At 38.8% G+C, this 24994-nt stretch overlaps 1 protein-coding gene across 10 annotated transcripts in view; it reads left to right on the top strand.

Annotated features, from left to right (window-relative positions):
* Positions 1-24994, top strand: part of Ccdc7 (coiled-coil domain containing 7) — a 193760-nt gene that overhangs the window by 110900 nt on the left and 57866 nt on the right. For 9 of the 10 annotated variants that reach the window (XM_040755264.1, XM_040755269.1, XM_040755271.1 and 6 more), the window contains 3 exons: positions 11921-11992; positions 14937-15044; positions 20462-20545. In XM_040755264.1, the coding sequence (XP_040611198.1) occupies positions 11921-11992; positions 14937-15044; positions 20462-20545 (264 nt within the window). Of the gene's footprint in view, positions 1-5109; positions 6164-7437; positions 7547-11920; positions 11993-14936; positions 15045-20461; positions 20546-24994 lie in introns of those variants that run through there. The other variant, XM_040755273.1, reaches the window with a different exon arrangement.

Below are 24994 nucleotides of genomic sequence, written 5' to 3' on the forward strand. Positions count from 1 at the left end.
TATGGAAGGCAGTGAACGCCAGGCCTGACCTCCCCACTGCCAGCCTCACCCCACAGAGCCTCTTTAGGTGTCTTCCTATATTGTTTAGCATTTCTAGTATGATGGAGAAGAGGAATGACAGGGATGCCCTCGCTCTGTTCTGATCTTAGAGGAATCACCTGTTTTTTCATTAGTAAGAAGTTCTCTATTCTTGTATATGTTATTAATCTTATGAGGCTCTTTCAGTGGAAGCAGAGGGCACAGCTTCCCACTGTTACCCGAAGCAGCCTAAGGGTCCCCTAGACTTTTAGAAACCTTGATAAAGCAGTCCAAACTAGAGTTAAGAGCTTCAGCACAGAAAAGTACCTCAGACTAAAGCAGAGCTGGGGGTTAATAAAGTCGTTTTCTCATAGACACGAGAGCCATACTGAGCCATACTGAGAAGAAAGTAGGACACACCCCAGAGCCTGGCTGCGGGCTTCTCAGAATCAGTGCCCCTTGTTTCTTACAACAATCACATGTAAGGTTTGGGTGAGGTTTGGAAGTTGCTATCCTCAAAGTGTCGCTGAGGAATTAAATGACATTATCAGACGGCTCTTGAGCCTCCCCCCCCCCCCCCGACCGAACAGCAATGGATAAAGTAAAAGTCTTAGCTCACAAAAGGTAGGATATCCTTACTGCAAGCAAAGTTAACAATTTTGCTTAGGATTCTTGAGAGATGTCTGGTCCAGGCATTCAGGCCATACGCTGGTCCATTGTTCCGTTAACCTAGAATGTCCATGTTTAGAAGAATAGCAGCTCTGCATGTCAGTTGTGCTGATCTTCTCAAAAAGAGAGAGGCTGTGGCTGGACTCTGCTTCAGGGCTCCCTTGGCCCTTCACATGCCTTTCTGTCCTACCTCATGTTGATGACAGGGCCTACTCTTTCTTTATATTGGACATTGCATACGTGAGAGAAATTTATCTGGACTTTGGAAAATAACTTTTTCAAACACTATTGATTTCCATTTGCCAAAGTTACATTTTTTATTATATTGTTGATCCCAGGAGATATTAAATTGTTTTTCTTTCTTATAATGTCCATCTGATTGTGAGTATGAAGTAACACATTGTAAATTCATTTCATCAATGTGGGGAGTGGAGGAAGCCCTGAGTGAATGTATGCTGATGACACCAGAACAGCCTTGTCAAGGATTCCAACAGCTCAGCCCCGTGAGTGACAAAGCCTCCCTGCACCCAGGGTGAGAGCCAGAGGGATGACAAAGCATTCTGTGTGCAGATGTTAATAGTGTGTTCTGGAAAGGTCCATCACAGTGTTCTCCCTGCCTCCATATTTACAGCCTGAAGATGGTTCCACCACTTAGACTGCCCCTACCAAGATTAGCTAACCCCGCCTCATTGATTCAGCTGTGTGCCAGAGATCCACATCTGTTCAATTGTATATAATAAACATGCTGAGATGCCAGGGTACTGCAGCTTCTCCTCCTCATGCTAGCTTTGCTGTGTGTCTGCCCTGCCTAGCCTTTCTAAATTTTACCACCCTGGTCAGGTCAAATCCTTAGGGCCATACTAAAGTGGAGCACAGGAATGGACCCTGACTACAAGAAACAGGCTAATGAAGGGAAAGGAAAAAGCAAAAATCAAGAAATAAGGATAAAGGAACAAATAAAGGAATAGAAGGGAATCTGTTTCAGTTCCTTGGGAATAGCTCATTGGGGCAAGTAGACTCTAGAGACAGGCAGTTGTAGTAAAAAGAGCTGTGTTTAGAGAGACAGGCAGTTATATGTTACCAAGCAGAATCTGAAGATGGGTAGTCATATGTCAGTGCTTGGGGGAGACACAGGAAGTAGCAATGAGGCATTGCAGCCTCATCCGGTCTTGGGCTTGCTTTCAGGAAGACATGCCCTTGGCTTCCAGAGGAAGGGGCAGTGGTTTGTCTATTTAGGTTTTCAGTTTAGCAGCATTCATGTTACATTTTGCCTGGGAGGGGGAGGCACATAGCACAGGTGATGGCGCTCAGAGGTGGAGCTCTGCCCGACTTGTCAGCTGCTGGGGGTGGGAGCCGCTAAGCATGTCCTAGGGCATTTGATCCTTTACAGATGTCTGCAGGTGAGAACGTGTGAGCATGGAGGTGACCATGAGCACATGGATGGAGGAGACCATAGCAAAGGGGGAAATCTAGGTGTCTTTAAATGCTGCCTGTTTTGTTTTTGCTTTTGTCTTTAAACAACCCAACTCAAATAACCAAGCAGCTGCATTTCTGAGATGTCTGGTAACTATCCATACAGGTAAGACTGGTCAAGGGAAAGCCTAGTGGGCCTATGCTCTTTCATCCAATGGTCTAGTCCCACAACTTCCTTTACCTGTTTCTGCTAATGACTACCACTCTCTTTTGGGGGCAGGGACAGGGGGCAGGGGGCAGGGGGCAGGGAACTTGTCTCTAACCACCTGGAGCCCCAGTGGGCTCTGTTCACCTATAGTTCTGCAATTTAGACAGAATAATTGGGACCCACCTCTCGGGGGTTTGAACCCACAGTAATGATGACATGGACGAAGCCAGTATCCCAGAAAAGCAAAGGGTGTAAGAGCAGACTGTTTCTCTTGCTGTTATTGTGAAAATGACCCTTGATGACCTTGGAGGCTTCAGGCCTTATGCGTGTTACACTATTTTTATTGTGTTCATTGGGTAGAGTGACTATTATGATCTTCCTTCTTATCCTTATAGTCTGGTGGGGAGCATTGCTGTGAACTGCCCCTGGACCAAGCATGGAGATCCTGAACATCTAAGAATAACAGAGGGTGGGGGATGTATGGAGTGAAGGGAATCGTGGGGGAATGAAGTCCCAAGTGAATGTGTGCTGTGGACATTAGCTTAGCCATATCAAGAATCCAATACTTCAGCCCATGGGCAGTAACAATGTCTCCCCCAACCCAGAGTGAAGCTCAGGGGGGATGGCAAAGCCTTCCTCGGAGAGTCGAGGAAATGTTGATATTGTGTGCAGAAAATGCCCACCATAGCTTTCTTCCACCAGATACGTACAGGCTAACGACAGCTCTCCTACAGTGACCACCACTACCAAAATTAGTTTAACCTGCCTCCTTGATTCAGCTGTGTGCAACAACTCCATGTCCCTGGTAACTGTAGATAACAAATACGCTGAGCTTCCAGGGTGCTCTAGCTTCTCCACCAGAGCCCAGGGCACCGGATCCCGGCTTCGCTCTGTGTCTGTGAGTTTGTCTTTTCATTCCAGTCAGATCTCCATCATCCCTAGAGACATGCTGGTTAAAGCAGATCAGAAATTGCACCTTATATAACTTTTGAAACTTGTTAGACAATGTCCAGAACTCAAAATGACTGAGTGGTATATGGAGTAGGATTGTTAAAACTTTGTGCTGTTCCTGTTCAGTGTCACAGCTGGGAAAGTCCATTAAGTCTAATTGATAGATGGTGATTTTTATTCACATCAGTGATAAATGAAGCCTTATATTACTACATCCCCGCTGACTTGGAGGGTGGCAAATTAGGGCCATTGTAATGATATTTCACTGTTGTTTTCATTCGTACTTGTGGGCTAGATCAATGACTCAGTGGGTTAGAGCACTGGCTCCTCTTGCAGAGCACTTGGGTTCTGTTCCCAGCACCCCCATGGTGCTCACAGCCTTCCTTCATTCCAGTTCCAGAGCATCTGATGTCCTCTTCTGGCCTACACAGTGCCAGGCACACATGGTGCATAGATATACAAATGAGTTTTCAATTTGGGGGAGGGCGCTCGAGACAGGGTGGCTTTGGAAGCTGTCCTATAACTAGCTCTTGTAGACAAGGCTGGTCTCAAACTCACAGGGATCTGCCTACCTCTCCCTCCCAAGTGCTGGAATTAAAGGCATACACCACCACTACCCAGCTGAGTTTTCAAATTTAATTTAAGTTTAATTCACACTTAAATAGTACATGTATATCATTTGGGAAAAATGAATTAAAGCAGTAATAAAATGCCACTGTGACTCTTTATTCCACACAGATAAGACAGTCTTTGTTCACAAATTGTTTTTCCTTTCCTATGTGTACACTTCTTATTACCTTATGTGGATTGCCTTATGTTGGATTATCCAAACATCCTTTATGGATGCTGAGAAGCAACTGATGTTTGGGAGCATCCCTACCTTGCTCTTGATCTTAGTGAAAAAGCTTCTAGTTCTCACTGTTAAGTATAGTAATAACTATGGGTTCCCCCATTCACTGTTTAGCAAGTGGTAGAAATCCCCTTCTCTTCTCCTTTTGCTGGCAGTACATTTTGTGAATGGGTGTTAAATTTTAGCTAAGGCCTTTCTGCATCTATGGAGATTATCATGCAATATTTTTTCCTTAGTCTGTTACTAATGATAGATAACCAATATTCAGATACAGTGCTTCCTTGTTAGTCTGAGTTAAATCCCAATGGTTTCTAATTCTTTGTGTTTTTGGAGTCAATTTATTCACATTTCATTGAGGGTCTATGTTGCCAAGTGGTGTTGCTGTGTAATTTTTCTCTTATATTAGGGTAGTGCTAGTCTCAGAGAAGTTGAAATGAGTCTATCTTATACTGTCTTCTAGAAAATATGGTAGAAACTTGGTATATGGCTTGTCTTAAATATTTGTTCGAATTAACCAGGGAATCACTTTGACTCTGCTATTTTCTGTTATGAATAGTTACTAATTATACATTCAGTTTCTTTAATAGACCCATTTTAACTATATTTTTCTTATGTGAAACTTGAGAGATTTCAAAGCATTGGTCCATTTCATTTAGGCTACTAGTTTTAAGCATAGAATTATTTACAGTTTATTGTCATTTGGGTCCACAGGATTTTTTTCTGATTTTAACAATTTATATTCTCTTTGTGCTTAGCCTACTTAAAGATTTAGGAATTTTTATTTATTGTCTCAAAGAACTAACTTACATTTTGTTGGTTTTTTCTGCTAATTTTATAGATCCCTGCTCTAAACTACTTTCTTCTTTAACTCTAGATTTCATTTGCTCATCCTTTGCTAGTTTCCTACAGTAGAATCAAGTTATTGGTGTGTAATCTTCTTTTCTTATATGTACATTTGATGCTATAAATTGTCTTACAAACACTACTTTTGCTGCAACAGAGTTGACTCATGACTTACAAAGAAAGAAGCGGAACTACTAACATGAAAGTTACGTTGAAGGAGTGGGCAATAGTGTTGAAAAGTTCATGATTGAAGGTGACTAAACAGAACTACAGAACCACTCATTTCTAATGTGAATGAAATACCTTTGTATTCAAAAAAGATGCCATCAAGGACTCTAACTGCAGGAAGCCAGTGCTTGGCTTTGAAAATTCAAAGGACAGTCTGATTTTGTTGTTATGAGCTAATGCAGGTTGATGGCTTTGCATTGAAACCTGCCCTTATCATTTCAATAATCCCAGGATACCTACGTCTACTATGCTCTTTAAGTGCAGCAACACTGCTGGAATGACAGCTCATGTCTTTATAACAGTTTGTTGAATGGGCCAATTGGGAAACATACTGCCCAGAAGAAAAGATCACTTTCAAGATACTGTTGTTAGGATCTGTGATGAAGATAGATGATTAGAGGAATGGGCATGCATTCCTGGATAACATGAAAGACTCAACATTCAAGTCTTAAGAAAGGCATTCAAAAGCTCCCACTGCTGCCCCCTCGTCCAAATGATTCTTTTGGTGAATCTGCATAAAGAAAATGGAAACTACTGGAAGAAGTTCACTAGTCTATATATCATCAAGAATACATGGTTTACCGGAAGAGTTTAAACATGAATGTGGAAGAAGCTGATTCCAACCTTGGAGGCTTTGAGGCATTCAAGACTGGTAGAGGAAGAAACTACGAATGTGGAAAGACCAAGAGAAGCAGGACCCCAAGTAGACCCTGTGGACACAGCACCATGGCCACAATCTATGGTTTAATATGATTGAGTGAGGAGCCACTTTTTAGAAATGTGCAAAGAAAATAGTTTAACTTCATGATAGAATTCATTGCAAAATTAGTCATCCCTTCCAGATGCTACCAACTACATTTTTGTGGTATTCTAAGCTTTTTGTTGTCATATCAACAACATTCACAGCATCTTCACCATGAGTAGAGTTCCATCATCCCTCCACGTTCTCATTTATCTTCAACTCCATCTTGATACCTAGTGAGGTAACCCAAACCTTTATTCTCATGATACCTTGGTACTTTTATTATTATAAATGGCTATTTTTCTGTTTATTATGACTTTTGAACAAGAGAGTATTGTAAGGTGACCCAGGGAATACCTCAGGGTCTCAGTTAAGAACATCCCATTTCCCCCAATCATTAAAGTTAATCTTTTAATCTTTTGGCCAGCATGGAAACCCCTTTCTCTGCCTAATTCTTTAATGGCACAACAATCCCAATGATGAAAGGACATCTTACCTCTTAGTGTATTAGAAACATGACTGTTTTGATGAGATCTTTCCTCAACTACAGTCACTTATGATATTAGGTAAAAAAAAGTGTTTCTGTTACCAAATGTACATTTTGTGGAGCATCTAGTATATTGACATCTAGCTTCAGGTGCATATCACATCCGGCATTGTAGTCTCTCAGAGCATTCTCTATAAGATGACACAGTAATCAAGGCATTGCCCATGCATTTCACACTACCACCAAAATTATGACTTGTGGATGGTGGAATTTGTACTAGTTCCAGTGAATTTTGTAGGCATGAAGTCATGACACTCCTATTTTTTTTCATTCTTATTCCCAAGTCATTGGTCACCTAGCTGATTCCACTAGCTTCTGTCCATGACCAATATTTTGAATCTTAGGCCTTCTCCAGTACACACAGCGTGGAGCCTTTGTGCTGCTCCAAGTTTTACCCACAAGATTTCTCTTTACTACTGTGTTTCATGGTCTCCATTTAGTATAAGATCAATATATTGCCAAGTAAAGGGTTAATACACAAAATATACTTTAACATTAAGCAATCTGAGAAATAAATGGGTAAAAGACAGAAATGGGTTGAGAAAAGCAGAAGTGTTTCATGTAGTGGAGATGAACAATGATAAAGAAAAGAAAGTATTTAAGAATATATTCTAGTAAGATTCAGATTCTGAGCCCATCCAGACCACATCATTTCAACATCTAGGTTCTCCATTAAGAATGAGCACTACTGAACCTACCTTAGTCTCACACCATTGACCTAAAACTCCCAAATTTGTTTTCCCCCTTTGGGATTTTTGAATTTCATGAGAAGGATTATAACTCATGACTTCTCAGCCACGCTAATATTTTTATAAGTTGTAAAAAAGATAGATGATGGTTATTTAGCTATACAGTGTAATATTGGAAATCACCACCTTAATAAAATGAAGAAAGAAATATGCCATTGTGTTACATCATGGTTTTGGAGTATGACTCTCTTCAATGAATTTCACACATCTGCTTTATAGGTCAGAACATCGAGCTAAGGTCTGATGAGAATTATATGTCAATAGACCCAACATCTAAAGATCATCCTCAATTTAAGAAACTGAAAACTACCCACATAGAAAACACCTGGTATGTATGACAGCAAATAGCCTTGAGTCCTATAACCATGCTTATAAAGAGAACAAATTTGAAATGTGGTCATAGAGACTGGGCAGATGGCTCAGTGGATAAAGGTCTTGTCCCTCAAGCATAAAGACCAGAGTCTAGATCCCAGAAATTCACAAAAGCTAGCCTAGAATGGAAGTCCATCTTTAATCCTAGTCTTTGGGAGATTGAAACAGGATCCCTAGGGCAAGGTAGCTAGTTAACTCGCCACTTTAGTGAGTTTAGGGTTTGGTGAAAGACTCTGCCTCAGTAAATCAAATGGAAAGTGGTCAAGTAAAACTTATGACATTAACCTCAGGCCTCCACATTTGTGCACATACATGTGTGCACACACCTAAATCCACACACATGCAAACATGCCTCTCGCACATAACATATGCAAAATCAACACACAAAATCAGTAGCTTTTCTAAATACTAATAATGAAATTGATGAAAAAGAAATCAGTGAAAAGAATCTATTCACAGTAGCTTAAAATATACCTGGGGAGAAGGTAGTGAACACATAATATGCTTACATATACTGTAATGAAGCCTATTATTTTGTATGCTACTGTATAAAAAAACTACCAAGGAATAAACCTAACCAAGGAGATAAAATACTTCTGGTGGTAATATAAGCTAGTGTCACCACTATGGAAATCAATATGGAGGTTCTAAAAATACTACAAAAATACAAATGAAACCATCCATGATATGATCAAGTTTTATTACTCCTGGCTACACATCCAAATCTATATATCCATAGTAAAAACGCACATACCCATCTGTGTTGACTGTAGTACAGTTCACAACAGCCAATGTATAGAATCAGCCCAGGTGCCCATCAACATACTAATTAGTGTAGAAACTTGGATATATGCAATGGAATTTTATTTAACCATTAAAAAGAAAACCTGCAAAATGTCATTTGCAGTAAAATTGATAAAATTGGTGGTCATCATGTACATGAAATAAAACAGATTCAGAAAGACAGATATTGCATATTTTCTCTCATATACAGAATCTATATCATTCAAGGGGGAGGGGAGTAAAATAAGGCAATAGGGAAAAGCAAAGATAAAAGACTGCATGTTTTCTCTTATGAAGATTCCATTATTACACACACTAGTTTCTATGGTTAAATAAAACCCAATGTGTACATCACAAGGTAATTGTAAATGGTATAGATAATTATAACTTATTCTTATTCATATTCCTTCCCCTATATATTTCTTAAGCTACTGTGAATGTTAATTGTTTTCCTGACTTCTTTCTCAGAAACTTCACTATTGGTATTTAGAAAACTACTTGTTGTGTGTATTAACTTTATATCCTAATTCTTTGCTGATCTGAGACTTCCCTGGCAGTCTGTAGTGTCCTTTTAAGTAAAGGATCATGCCATTCACAAGTAGGGATAATTTAACTTATTCATTTCTTATTTGTGTCACTTTTATTTGTTTCTCTTTCTTAATGCTCTAAAACTTCAGGCACATTATTAACTAAAATTTCTTGTTCTTCATTCAACATGTGCTGTTCAGTCTTCAATTTGTATGGTCTCAATGGTTTACCTTGCTATTGATTTATAGTTTTATTCTACTATAATCTGAAAGATACAATAAAATATTTCTGTTCTCATGTGTGAGGCTCTTTGTGATCTAGAACATGACCTATTTTAAAGAAAGTTCCAAGATGTGTATTTTATATCTGTTGGGTCAAATATTCCTTAGGATATCTTTTAAATGGACATTTGATGTTGATATATGTGTAATTTAACACTGAAGTTTCTTTGTTGGTTTTTAGTTTATATTATTACATAGCAATAGATGAAAGTTACCCATTATAACAATCTCTCTGTAGTATTGTGTTCATTAATGTGCTACTCTTTCCTGTGAAATTGAGGTCCCCAGTGTTCACTGGATATACATTTATGTTTCTCATGTCTTTTTGATGTCTCATTATCTTTATTCAAATATAATGCCCTACTTCATCTCTTGTAACTTTGGTTTTCAAGTTTACATTATCAGATTTAAGTCCACAATATCAAGAGAAGCATTAGGGAATAGCTAAGAATTTTATATTTTAAAAACATAGATGAAATCAATACATTTCTGCGAGATACCTGCATAATTGCGATTCTTATGAGATACCAATACCAGAATAGCTATGCCAGCTCGTTTTCAGCTCTCATTTAAATTTCTGTCACTTGACTGTAATCTGTAGGCATCTTTGCCCAGTGAGAAATCCTTCCTGGAGATGACAGATATTTGGGTATTGTTTTGTAAATCCCATCAGCTAGTCTGCATCTCTTTGTTCATATGCCAGCTGTAATGCAGATTATAATGGAAAGGTATTTATTAGTTCCTGTGATTCTGTGGGCTGTTTTCCTGAATGGTTGGATTGTTGTTCATGCTTCCCTCTCTCCCCCATTAGTATTATGGCTTTGCTAGTTTACTGTGTTGGCCATGATCGATTTTTTTTCCTAGTTTTATTTTATTGAACCGTTCCTCCCATGTAATTTATTCCTTCCATGTGCTCATATTTAAGACTTTCTTCCTCTGTATTGCGTCTCCTGTAAATAGCTTCTGCTATGCTAGCTTGTTGATCATGGAATGGCCTTTTTGTTCTTGTTTAGAAATGCTCTTATCACTCCATCAATTATACAGTAACCATGATTCACAGGTATTGAAATATATCATGTATTCTTTGCAGTGTTTAGGGGCTCTGCTGAGTGCTCTGATGCTATTCTGATATGTTCAAACAAGTTACAATCAGAATTTGTGATTTGCTGTGTTAGTCATGCACAAGAGTAACAGGTATTTATTATTGGCATTTCCCAATCCTCAGCAGATTGCCTGCTTCCGTACTTTCTCCCTGGATTCTAGCAACCACTGCCTTCTCTCTGAAATGCTGTATAATCATACTTTCTATGTGTAACTTTCATTATCAGAGGCTCAGGGTCAGGGGGACTTGTATTTACCCATTGCAGCTGTGTTCTGTCATCCCACCAGGACCTCAGCTGCTTTCCTTCATGTGTGTGTCAAGTTCAGCTTGCTTCTTATACTCATGTAGTTGTGGATGTTGTTGTCTGCCTGGTGGTCAGCAGAGGTGCCAATGACCCCAGAATTTGGAGATAGAGTGATGCCAAATTTTTTTTGCTCACTCCAACAAAATGGTATAGCCACAGAATCTCTCTCAAGAACTGTTCCTGCCTTCTTCCCAACCTAGGAGGAAAGAATACAGTCAGTTGCAAGTCCCTTCAGAGCATCTTAATCCTGGGCTGTGTCAGCTCTCCTGACCAATGTTTTCTCAATTAAAAACATTTCTGTGATGAGAAAAGATATCTACTGAGAAGGATATGAGGAACTAGATCTCAAAGATGGACATACGTACTGGGTTGTTATTAATCATCTGTGGGAATGGCTATATGAAAATGATTTTCAGTTTTATTTTTAAAATCTACCTGTGTCAGTGATGCTGAAAATGTGTCATCCCTTTGACCTGTGAATATTATCCTAAATCTTAAATATATTTTCATCATAAAAGAATCTTTGTGAGAGGCATGAGAAGGTAATTTAACCAGTAAATGGGTTTACATGAAAATATTAGGTCCTAATTCAGTCCCCAGAACTCATATAAAATTTGGGTTAATCATATCTTCTTAGACTATCAGTGCTAGGGAATCAAAGGCAAGAAGACCCTTGAGGTTCTCTTACCCAGGTCTAGCAGAATCACTGAGCTCCAAGATCAGTGCAAGAAATAAATTGAACCGTAATTAAGGAAAACACTCAGCATTGACCTCTGCTCGACACACATGTGGGCATATGTACACATATGTACATGTGCATACATGTATGAGTGCACACACATATATATATACATGCATACATATAAAAATCTATCTTTATTGACAAACTATGTAGTCATATAAGTAATATTAGCATTAATACCATCCTACGCCACTTCAACATATTTCTTCTTCATACTACTAACTTTACCAGAAGTAGGTAATTGTGAGGAAATTATTATTTAAATTCTTGTATATTCATACTTAACAAGAATAGCTCATAGAAATCAAGGGTCAGCTGTTGGGTTAAAATAGAAATGATGCTATTGTATAAATGTCTAGGAGCAAACTTACAATCCTAACTTTTCAGTTTTGTCATGGATGATTCCAGATCTGTCAAATTAACTGCTAACATTTAATGAGATAACATTTTTCTTCTTACATGAATGATGTGTAAAAAGATGTACCTAACTTTCAGACATTGTAGTCATTTTAAGATCAGGCCATAGTTGGTAAGCCTTGACATGACTGTTTTAATTCATTAAAATTTTGTTTCCTTTTACTTTCTGGCAGAAAAAAATGTGAGTAGAATCTTTAAAAAGGAAGACCTAGAATCACAGAGCATGACCCAGCAGAGCCTGAAAGGTGTGCGGCACATTTTTAAATACATTTTAAATAAGAGTCATGAATTGTTCAATGATTTAAAAACTTGTTTTAAATGTGAGGCAACTTTATTTGTAACTCTATAGTTGAATCATTCTCAGAATGAAAATTTTAGAGTATAATTTACCAAGATTTAAGTTTGACAGCACTAGTGAGTGTCAAAGTACTACTAGCACTGCCCTTGGCTTCAGACAGTTCTTGATGCTCCCAATATCGCTTGGCCCTTCTAAGTTTTATTTGGAGTTGGAGAAATAGCTCAGTGGGAAAGTGCTCGCCCTAAAAGCATGAGGACCTTGGACCCCATGTAGAGCTAGATGGAGTGGTGCCTACATTTCCAGGTAGAGAGAAGAGAATGTCCAGGGGTTCGAAAGCCAACTAGCCTGAAGTACACAGTGGTGAACAAGAGAGCCGCTGCCCCTGTCTCAGACAAAGTGGAAGGTGAGGCAAACAGCCAAGGCTACCCTCTGTCCTCCAAACACACCGTGACATGTGTGTATGCATTCATATACATGAACACAAACATGCATGAAGGTTCTTTTTAAACTATACTTGAGTAAAGGGCTCTTCTTTTTTTTCTTATTTTTGTTAATGTTTCATGAACTATCACTTTAAGAAATACTTTTCTAAGAATTTTGTAGCTGAAGCCGGGCGTTGGTGGCTCACACCTTTAATCCCAGAACTCTAGGTCTACAGAGCGAGTTCTAGGACAGCCTCCAAAACAATACAGAAAAACCCTGTCTTGAAAAACCAAAAAAAAAAAAAGAATTTTGTAGCTGTATCACATTTATTTCAGTTTTGAAAGTATATCCATCTTATATTCATATTTCAATATTATCAGGTACCATTATCTGCTAAACTATGTTAGTTATTGTCTAGGTAAATTATTCTCATTATTGTTGTATAATTTTGAAAACTCTAAATATATATGACCACCTGCCTCCGACTCCATTGTTGAATAGTAACACTCACTGTGAAGTGATTGAGTCAGAAAAGCCCCACTCTTGTGAATGGCATCAGTTCTCTCCTAAAGCTGTTAGGGAATGCCTCGTAACCTTGTCTATTGTGCCATGTGAAGCTACAGAAGGCAGCACCCATAGGGCAATATCAAGTGTCCCTAGTAACAGATGCTAACAGACAGGGCTGTTTCAGTGAGACCCAGATGAGTAGAGCCATAGAGAAAGCATATTTAAAAAAGGCTTCATCTTCTTGGAGATCATCCAAGGGTCTATAACTAGACTAGAACATTGTAGACACATGGTTTTTGGCTTTGTTTGGTTTTGAGACAGGGTCGCCTGCCTTAGCCCCAAATCTACCATGTAGCCAAGGATAAGTTTGAACTTCTGATCTTATTGCTTCTACCTAGTGCTTGAAATGAGTGTGTGACAAAGTGGCCATTTTATACAGTGCTGGGAGTTTACATCTAGATATCTAACTTCTCTTTAAAATATAAAAGACTTTAGAACCCTAGTCCTGTGTTTGTGAATCAGTGAGCTGGAGCATTGCATGAAACAGCTGTTCCACAAATCCCCTTCCCCTCTTCATTACTACCAAATCTCTGTCCTGCACATTACATGCTCAGTTCCATACATATTTGAGCTGCGACCTGGAGAGTAGATTATGGAATATAATGGAACCAGAGTTTAGTGCAAGTTTCTACATTCCTTAACTATGTACCTTTTTACAATATGTATAATCTTTCTAAGCTCTACTGTCTTCATCTGGTAGAGGCTTAAATGCTATTCAGGTGTTGTGAGAATTGAATAAGATAATACTGGGGACTGGGGGAAATATCCCAGTGAGTAAATTGCTTGCTGTACAAGTGTGAGGACCTGAGTACAGATCCTTAGTACCCATGTGAAAAAAAAAGCTGGCCATGGAGTTCAACAAAATGGCTCAGGGAGTAAAGGTTCTTACTGCCAAACATGATAACCTGAGTTCAATCCCCAGAACCCAAATGAAGGAAGAATAAAACTGACTCCAGTGTACACTTATACTGTGGTATACATTTGTGTGCCTTTATGCACACATGCACACACAATAAATAAATGAATAGATAGGTAAGTAGGTAGGTAGATAGATAGATAGATAGATAGATAGATAGATAGATAGATAGATAGATAGATAGATATTTTAAAGATTTGAGTTGGACATGGCAGCTCATGTCTATACCCCAGGGTTGGTGGGAGTGCAGACAGACAGGTCCCTGAATCACAAGGGCCAGCAGCCATTCTAGTTGAATCAGTAAGCCTCAGATTCAGTGACAAGGTCTTGTCTTAACAGAGAGTGCTAGAGGAAGGCACCTGACATCAACACACATACACTCACATGGCATGTACACATGTATATACTACATACACAAAACAGTGACAATAGTTGAAAAGGTTAACATAATGATTGTCATATAGCATATAGTTTTGTAAGCTTTTAAAAATTGATGATTTAGGCCTAAAGAGATGACTAAGTACTTAAGAGCACATTTTGCTTTTCCGGAGGACCTGAGTTCAGTTCTCAGCCCTGTTGTTCACAGCAGCCTTTAACTCCAGTTCCAAGGGCTCCAAACAACACAACGCACTTCTGTGGGCACCTGCACTCAATGGCATACACACATATAGACACACACACTACACTCATGTGACATACACACATACAGGCACACACACTGCACTCACATGACATACACACATACATACACTGCATTCACTTGACATATACACACTGCAGTCACCTGACATGCACATGTGTACACACATTAATACAAATAATTCTTAACATATTGACACTTTTTTCAGTTAATGTTGAGTTATGAAGTAAATAAAGTTAAATGATTGTAATGTGTACTGTCTCTAATGACCCTCATCATGCGATTCAGTTTTACTTCCAAGTGTTCGTTTACAATGAGCTGATCTGGAGTCTGTTATTATTACAGCTCAGACTAAATCAGTCACAGAAGTTCAGGAGGTACCCGAATATCCAACAACACTGAACCCAGTGATTAGTGACATCATATTTCGCTTGGATATGGACAAAGTGCGTGGTAAGTACATGCTTATGACTGAACACTGTAGAACATAATGGGTGCAGTTTTGCAACTTTACAATTTGTGAATTTCCAGTTTAAAAAAGAAAACCTAAACAAGAGCTATCCTTCCTTAATAATAATAATTAGCCTATATACTAATAGATACATGTTATATAGGCTCCAGTAAGCCTATATACTAATATGTATTCTTAACTTATGTATCATTTGTTCCATCAAATAACCAGTTATGTGATGTATAGTGTATTTACCTTTGCCTGCTCAGGAAACAGTAGGTATGTTTTTCTGTCCATTGCAGGCTTTTGGGACATTAGTTATATGCTATATGGCTAGTTCTTTCAGAACATAGTTATCAAATTATATATAGTAATGCACTGAAATGAGTGCAGGCAATACAATGACCTTACACTGTGCTGTGACTCAAATGGGAAATTTAAGTACTGGGAAATATTGTCAAAATACATAAGAATTTAGGATGTGTACAGATAATTGTACCTTTCAAACCACAATCCTGAAGATAACTAGAAAACTTTAACAAAGTAGCAGACCAGTAACATCTAAGCATCTTTCCCAAAGAGAAAACACTAAAACAAATGAACAAAAAACATATCAGGACTATACTGAAGTTCTTCAAAATAGGCAAAGACTTACAGCAACCAAGATAATGTTCAATCAGGAAACTTGAAAAAGAGCCATTTTTAATCGAGAAAGAAAGTTTTATGGAATTCAAGGGTTATCAGTAGACACACTTTTTAATAGTGCTAAAAGGAACCTGTCAGCTAAAACAAAAAGCCGCCAGTCACTAACTGAACCACAGGAGACAATAAAGAGCACCAGTGCTGTTGTCATTTTGATTTGTAATATCTGTTTTATATAGTATGTTTAAAGGGCTCTAAAACAATGGAATTTTAGTAACTGCATGAAAAATAATTCAAAATAATATCAAGGAAATCTGAACTCATACATATAGACAATTTAATAGCTTCAGGAAAACTATTCATGCTCTAGTTGAGAAAAGCAACAGGGACAGATAATCATAAAGTAAAATTAAACAGACATCTTGGAGATAGAGAATTCAATGAATAAAAAATAAATAGAATTTAGCGTACCGAATATAGTAGTGAGCATTAACTCTAAAAATAGCCTATTACAATAACCTCTATATATTGGTAACAGTTATACAGAAAACTACAAAACATTACTAAAAGTAGTGTTAAGAGGCTTAAAGCAATAGAAACACAAAGTTTATAACTGGGAGATTGGCTATTTTAACTCATTCCCTTAAAATTTATCAATGGATTTAGCCCCAGTGGTGGTAGCGTATGCTTTTAATCCCAGCACTCAGGAGGCAGAGGCAGATGAACCTCTATGAGTTTGAAGTCAGTCTGGTCTACAGAGCAAGTGCCAGGACAGGCTCCAAAGCTACACAGAGAAACCCTATCTCGAAAAACAAAAACAAAAAAGCCTCTATGGATTCAGTGCAATGACAACTGAGATTTTAGCCACATTTTTGCTGAAAATGAATACATTAACTCTAAAATGTATGTATATCATAGGCTGAGAAGAGATCACCCTATTTAGCAATGATTTTTGTTTATAAAGGTAAACAAAAACAAATTCAAAGGGTAAAAAATAAAATACTATCTGATGTCTCTTTGTAACCAGAGTTCTAGGCTAAAGTCCACAGCTTCAGCAGCCCCAGCAGGCTAGGCTAACTAAGAGTTAAGTGGTAGTGGGGAAAAAAGAAACCCAAAATATAGAGAAGGAAGATCTATCAACACATTGGAGAAGGGGACAAACAAACCCCAAGTTTGCCTTTGATTTAAATAGAGGGGGGGATTGTGGCAGGAAAGCATAGGAAAACAGTACTGGTCAAGGTGTGGCCTCACTCCTGATTCTGCAGGTGAACAAGTTCTGGTTGTTGTTGTCATGTGAGGGGATCAGTCTGGCTCCTGCAACATGACCACTTCTTTTCAGAGCAGCCTCACCTTCATGCTTTCTCCATGGTTCACCCTCCCCTGGCTCTGCTGGGCCTAGACTACCTCAGTGTCTTCAACCTTGAAGGGAGACAAGATGAGTGAAGTGGAGAGGTGTCCTGGAGCAATTCACGTACCCACACAGACTCAGACAGGGTTCTGAGTCAAAGAAGATAGACATGAAACAGAAGTGCTGGAGAAAAACATGGTAAAGCCTGCAAGATACAGGCAAGGTCTCCCTGAAAAGGATGCCAGCATCTCAGGGAATAAGACGAAAAGATGACTGATGGGATCTCATGAAAGAAAAGGCTTCTGCTCAGTAAAGAAAACACGTATCAGAACAAAGAGGCAGTCTGTAGGATAGGAGACAGAGAGCCTTTGCCAGCTGAACATCTAATTGGATCAGTATCAAGTATGTATAAGAACTCGAAAGAAAAAACTACCAAAACATAAGTCAATCATTAAAAGGAGAAACAAAATGTGTAATTCACAAACAGAAAGGATACTGCAAGGAAAGACGAATGTAAACTGGAATGTATATAGGGTTCTCCAAAAGCAAAAATTAGAACTACAGTATAACTCAGCTATATCACTCCTGGTATAAACTTGAAAGTATCTGTCTGACTACCACAGAGATAGCTGTACATTACTGTTTATTAAAACACTACTCACAGTATCCAAGATACTGTATCAACAGATAAAGAAAGTGTGGTACATTTACATAATGGAGATTTATTCATCCTTACCAGACACTGAAATTCTGCAGTTTTCATGACAATGGGCTGTCATATTTTTTAAAAAACATAACCCAAAGTCAGAAAGATAAAGGTTTCATGGTTTCTTTCATACTTGGAATTTCAAGCGTGTGTGTGTGTGTGTGTGTGTGTGTGTGTGTGTGTGTGTGAGTGTGTGCACATGCGCGCATGCACCCCACATGTATGATGTGGAAGTATAAGGGAGATTAGGAAGAGGAAGCAGATGAGCAAGAGAAGTAACATGGGATGGAAACAGAAGTGAAAATGTTCAAATTACATCATATAATTGGATGAAAACATCATAACTAAAACCATCTCAATAAATATATGCTAATGAAAAAAACTGAATAAAAGTCCTCAAATAAATATGAAGAGAACTCATTACCAGCTTTTTAAAAAATACCCAAGAAACTTCCAGAGACACTTCAAGATAAAGATAAAGTCACACCAGCAGCTCAATTATCTGAATTTACACAGACAAAAAAAAACATGATTCTCTAATTATAAAAGTGTATGTCCTTGCTTGTCTTAATTGATTGAAAAGGCAGCTGTATACAACACATACATAGAATACATTGTAAGGTTTATAACTAAGGCACTGACTCTTGCAGTACAGCCATATAGTATGGGCATGTGGGATGCCCAGGAATAAGAAAATGATGACTGAGGAGGTAACTCACACAGGAACAAATGTCTAGATCTAGAAATGTCCAAAGCAAAGGCTCTTGCAGAATACAAATGTTGCACGTATACTTTGAGTCATTTTCTTTAAAAGGCAGAAGCTTACATAAAGAAATACAATAGTGTAGGATGTTTATATGTGTCATGTGTTTAAAATGTGCATAAAATGGGAAAGAGGAAATGGAACCATATATGAATATTTATATTACCTCCTGTGTATGAAGGGACACCAATCTGAGGTGACTTCTAAAGTTGCCTATGGGCTTCACCACTTAGTTGTGGATTGTTGACTCTGTCACCAGTACAGATTGACACTGTTCATCTACAAATCTCCTTTAGGATATATCCCTGTGTGGCAAACATTAAAGAACTTGGAGGCACCACCCCATGTAAGAATTACATTATTACCAGTCAGCAAGACAAAAAAGGCAACCCACAGATTGGGAAAAGATATTCACTAACACCACATCTGACAGAGGGCTGATCTCCAAAATTTACAAAGAATTCAAGAAGCAAGTCTCCAAAACACCAAAGTGGGGTCCAGAACTAAACAGAAAATTCTTAGTAGAGGAGTCTAAAATGGCTGAGAGACACTTAAGAAAGTGCTCAACATCCCTAGCCATCCAGGAAATGCAAATCAAAACAACTCTTGATATACCATCTCACTCCTGTCAGAATGGCTAAAATCAAAAACTCCAATGACAGTTAATGCTGGAGAGGATGTAGATAAAGGGGAACACTCCTACACTGCTGGTGGGAGTGTTGACTTGTACAGCCACTTTGGCAATCAGTGCGGAGATTCCTCAGGAAAATGGGAATCAATCTACAACAAGACCCAGCAATTCCACTCTTAGGCATATACCCAAAAGATGAACATTCATACAACAAGAATGTTTGTTCCACTGTGTTCATAGCTGCATTATTTGTAATAGACAGAACCTGGAAGCAACCTAGATGCCCCTCAATTGAAGAGAGGATAGAGAAAATGTGGTACATTTACACAATGGAGTACTATCCAGTGGAAGAAAAAAAAAAAACAATGGAATCTTGAAATTTGCAGGCAAATGGATGGCACTAGAAGGAACCATCCTGAGTGAGGTAACCCAGTCCCAAAAAGAGAAACATGGTATGTACTCACTCATTTATGGATTTTAGACATGAATCTGGTGAGTGCCAGCATACAATCCCACTTCCAGAGAGTCTGGGAAACAGAACCTTCATCCAGCGACTGATGAAAACAGTGGCAGATACCCACAGACAAACACTGAACTGAACTCCTGGAATCCAGTGTCAGAAAGAGAGAACTGATGGATAAAGGAGTTAAGACTGGGCTGGTTTAACCCATAGAAACAGTTAACCTGGATAAGGGAAGCTCTTGGACCCCAGATTGATGGCTGTGTGGAAAGCATGGGACTGACCCAGACCCCCTGAATGTGGGTGTCAGTGAGGAGGCCTAGGTAATCTATGGGGCCATGGGTAGTACTTATCCCCTGGCATACAAATAGACTTTGAGTGCCCATGCCACAATATGGGAGGCTCTCTCAGCCGGGACTCTTGGGGGAGGGCCTAGGCCCTGCCCTGGATGAAATGACAGTCACTGGAGATCCACCATGGAGGGCCTCACCCTCCCTGGGGATCAGAGTGGAAATTGGGTGAGGAATCTGAGGAACCTAGTGGGGAGAGCAGGGGAGGAGGGAAAGGGATCTGGGATTGACATGTGAAACAAGATTGTTTCTAACCTAAATTTAAAAAATGATTTAAAAAATAGAAAAAAAGAAGTACATTATTACTTGAATGTTTGCTTTTAAAACAAAGATCTTGGGCATCGATGCATGGAGGCTTATATGTGTGCTCACAGATGTTGCTGTTCTAATATTACATGATGTGACAGTTCTGGGGTCATCAGTAACAAATTGTAAAATTAGTATCACATATACACAAACACCTTACATTTCTGTCTTAAAATTGCCTTATCAATGTATTTGAATCCATTGTTTCTACAGAGAATGACCTACAAAACGTGAAAGAGAGTTTCAAACCACATTTGTTACTAAATGAATTCAAGGCAACCTCAAAGAGTAGACTTGGTAAGAAAACTTAAATTCAATGCTTCTCATCACTTTTTTCATTAATATGTACCTTTAATGACAATATTTATATTATTGTGACATGGACAAAGATCTGCATGCACACTGTCGTATTATTGTACAGACCAGGTATATTAAAAATTGAAAGTTGGGTAGATAGCATTTCATTTAGAACTCATTAATTTAGGAAATGTTTCATGTGTCAATTGCCATTTTAGCAAGCATAGAATATTACAAAGCAAGTGTGTATAGTGTTATCTGAGCACATCCTATGTCCAATTTCAGTAGTAAGGTGTATTTAATCTGTGAGGTACAAACGTGGCTCACAGATGTGACCAAAAGAGGGACTTCGCAGTTCTTACACTAGCTAACAATCTCCTCTGTACTCTGGGAAGAGACAGAGGGCAGGAAAAGGGAAGACAGAAGAGAATGGTGAGAGGTGAATATAACCTAAGTACCTTATAGTACGTGAACAAATATTCAATTACAAATCCCTTCACTCTTTACAATGAAGACATAATAATTAAGATGTCTAAGGTGCAGCTCATTCTTCAGAGCAAGACCTCTGTTCTGTGTCAGGATCAGGAAACATTTTCAGCTTCCCATGTGTGTCCTGCTGCAACCAGCTTTTTCGCAAAACCTTGTAGGCGTGATAGACCCCCCAGTTATGTTTAACTGCCTCATCCAAAGTAGAAATTTAGAGTTGGGTTTTTTGTTTGTTTTGGGTACTACATCTAGATACTCATTTTTTCTCTTTTTGGTTTTTTTTTTTTTTTTTTTTTTTTGCTTTTTGCTTTTTTGAGACAGGGTTTCTTTGTGTAACAGCCCTGGCTGTCCTGGAACTCACTCCTTGAACACATAGAGATCCACCTGTCTTTGCCTTCCAAGTGCTGGGAATAGAAGCATGTACCACCACTGCCTGGCTAGATACTCATTTCGAAGTACAAGAAAAAGTATAAGTCACAAAACATTAAATGGAGAAAGACATAATCTTAATTCGAACACTTATTTAAATGTTTCCCTTTTTCTGTCACTGAGGTACTAACTTTCCCTGCTAAGATGGTGCACAAAAGGCTTTTGTTCCTTGGTATTTCTTGCTTTCCATCACCAGCACCTATTAGGTTTGGAGTTATATAGTACAAGAAGACTGCTGAAATACATCTGGATGATTGGAGAACGATGCTGTGTGTATGAGTTTATGATAACAATGGTTGGCGACTTGACATTGGAAAAAAAAGTGTTAGGTTCCCACCTCACCAACTAGATTCCTGAGTCTTTGTGGATTTTAACATATGTTTAAAGTGTACTCTTGTCTAAGCTAGCCTTGATGATGTAAAGTTGCATGTAAGTGTCTGCTGCCTGGAAAGAGCACCAGTTAAGAAACTGTGTGGCATGGCCCTGTGCATCATCATTGGTATCAGTGTACTGTGGTGGCAAATCACTCACGGTGGAAGCCTCAACACAGTGTGGCTCCTGTGATCTGGAATAGTCCCTCCAGCTACACTCTGTCCCATTCTGCTGAAAAATGCTAACTAGCATAGTAGTAAGCACATGTATGCATTTCTATGTTGTTTGGGTCCGTTGCTTTGTAGAGATTGATATAGGATACCTGACTGTTGTGTTAAGAAGGCATTTAACAACACAAGGCATTCTTATGTCAAGAACACTTTTTAAAATCTACTTACAAGAATATTCCTTCTTGTCTTAACTTGAATTTTAGTATTTATGAATGAATGAAAAGTAGGCTACATATTTTTCCTTTTTTAATTTAAATTAGAATCAAGCATGTTTTACATGTCAACCCAGCTCCCTCTCCCTCCCCGCCTCCCCTGGCCCCCATAAATTCCCTATCCCATCCCCTTTCTGCCCCCAGGGAGGGTGAGGCCTCCATAAGGGATCTTCAAAGTCTGTCATATCATTTGGAGCAGGGCCTAGACCCTGCCCCATGTGTCTAGGCTGAGAGAGTATCCCTCTCTGTGGAGTGGGCTCCCAAAGTCCATTTGGGAGGCCCCATAGATTTCCCATGCCTCCTGACACCCACTTTCAGGGGGTCTTGGTGGGTCCAATGCTAGTTTCCCAGCTATCAGTCTGGGGTCCATGAACTCTCCCTTGTTCAGGTCGGCTGTTTCTGTGGGTTTCTCCAGCCTGGTCTTCACCCCTTTGCTCCCCCCTCTCTGCAACTGGATCCCAGGAATTCAGCTCAGTGTTTAGCTGTGGGTGTCTGCTTCTCTTTCAATCACCTACTGGATGAAGTCTCTGCTATAGCATATAACGTAGTCACCAATCTCATTATCAGGGAAGGGCATTTAAGTAGCCTCTCCATTATTGCTTAAATTATTAGTTGGTGTCATCCTTGTAGATCTCTGGACATGTCCCTAGTGCCAAATTTATCTTTAAACTTATAATGACTCCCTCTATTATTTTATCTCTTTTCTTGCTCTCCTCTATTCTTCTCCTGACTCAATCTTCCTGCTCCCAAATATCCTCCTCTCTCCTCCTCTTTTCCACTTCTCTTTCTCCGAACTCCCTCTCCCCTCCCCCCATGCTCTCAATCTGCTCAGGAGATCTTATCCTTTTCCACTTCTCTGGGAGAACATGTATGTCTTTCTTAGGATCCTTCTTGTTTCCTAGCTTCTCTAGCAGTGTAGATTGTAGACTGGTAATCCTTTGTACTATGTCTAAAATCCACATATGAGTGAGTACACACCATGTTTGTCTTTTTGTGACTGGGTTACCTCACTCAGGATGGTTTCTTCCAATTCCATTCACTTACCTGTGAATTTTAAGATTCCATTTTTTTTCCCACTGAGTAGTTCTCTGTTGTGTAAATGTACCACATTTTCTCTATCCACTCTTCAGCTGAGGAGCATCTAGGTAGCTTCCAGGTTCTGTCTATTACAAATAATGCTGCTATGAATATAGTGGAAAAGATGTCCTTGTTTTATGAATGTGCATCTTTTGGGTATATGGCTAAAAGCAGAATTGCTGGATCTTGTGGTGGATTGATTCCCATTTTCCTGAGGAACTGCCATCCTGATTTCCAAAGTGACTGTATGAGTTGGCACTCCCACCAACAGTGGAAGAGTGTTCCCATTTCTCCACATCCTCTCCAGCATAAACTGTCATTGGTGTTTTTTATTTTATCCATTCTGACAGGAATAATAATATAGTATCTCAGAGTTGTTTTGATTTGCATTTCCTGGATGGCTAAGGATGTTGAGCACTTTCTTAAGTGTCTTTCGGCCATTTTAGATTCCTCTCTTGATAATTCTCTATTTAGTTCTATACCCCATTTTTTTATTAGATTATTTGGTGTTTTGGAGACTTGCTTCTTGAGTTCTTTGTATATTTTGGAGATTAGCCCTCTGTCATTTGTAGGGTTGGTGACTCTCTTTTCCCATTCAGTGAGCTGCCATTTTGTCTTGTTGACTGTGCCCTTTGCCTTACAGAAGCTTCTCAGTTTCAGGAGGTGCCATTTATTAATTGTCAATCTCAGTGTCTATGCAACTGGTGTTATGTTCAGGAAGCTGTCTCCTGTACCAGTTCGTTCGAGGGTACCTCCCACTTTCTCTTCTAAGAGGTTCAGTGTGACTGGATTTATTTTGAGGTCTTTGATCCATTTGGACTTAAGTTTTGTGCATGGTATTAGATATGGATCTATCTGCAGTCTTGTGTACATCAGCATCCAGTAATGCCAGCACCATTTGTTGAAAATGCTTTCTTTTTTCCATTGTATATTTTTATAGGATACATATTTTTAAATTTGATATCTTCTATTTTAAAAATGATCTATACAAATGATTTTTCACAGTGACTTCGGAATATGCCTTATGGGAATATTTTAAGTATATTGCAATCTTTTTCTAAGCATGAAATGGTGGCACTTATGGAACTGGGATAGAAAGATGAGAAGTTCAAAGCCAATCTGAACTGCTTAATGTGTTCTAAGTCAGCCTGAGCCCTGCTAGTCTGCCTCAAAAACAATCAGTTTCTATTTCTAACTAGCTAGGAAAGTTACTTTTCATTTTCCAATGCCAAAATGCTAATTTGCATTTGTGATAGCAAGAATATAATCAATAATTATTTTATTGGCTACTAATACCCCTCTTGATGGTTACAGTAGCCAATAATCCTAGTTGCTCTGAGAGGGTACTTTCTCTTAAGGCATTATTATCACCTGATGAAGTTACATAATCTAAGGAGAGCTCAGATATTCTCCCACTAGGGAACTTCCATGACTCTTAAGATCAGAGACTGTATGTTTTCTCTTATATGTGGAATCATAGTGGGGAAATCATGAAAATAAAGAAGAGAAGGCATTTGGGGAAATGAAAGGACATAATGGTGTTTAGAAAGGATATGCAAGAATATGATCAAAATGTTGGATGTGTGCATGAGAATTTCATAGTCAAGCCCATAATTTATATAATATATACTATACATTCATTT

The sequence above is a fragment of the Mesocricetus auratus genome, unplaced genomic scaffold, assembly GCF_017639785.1.
Source record: "Mesocricetus auratus isolate SY011 unplaced genomic scaffold, BCM_Maur_2.0 Super-Scaffold_100013, whole genome shotgun sequence".
In the NCBI taxonomy this organism is placed as follows: domain Eukaryota; kingdom Metazoa; phylum Chordata; class Mammalia; order Rodentia; family Cricetidae; genus Mesocricetus; species Mesocricetus auratus.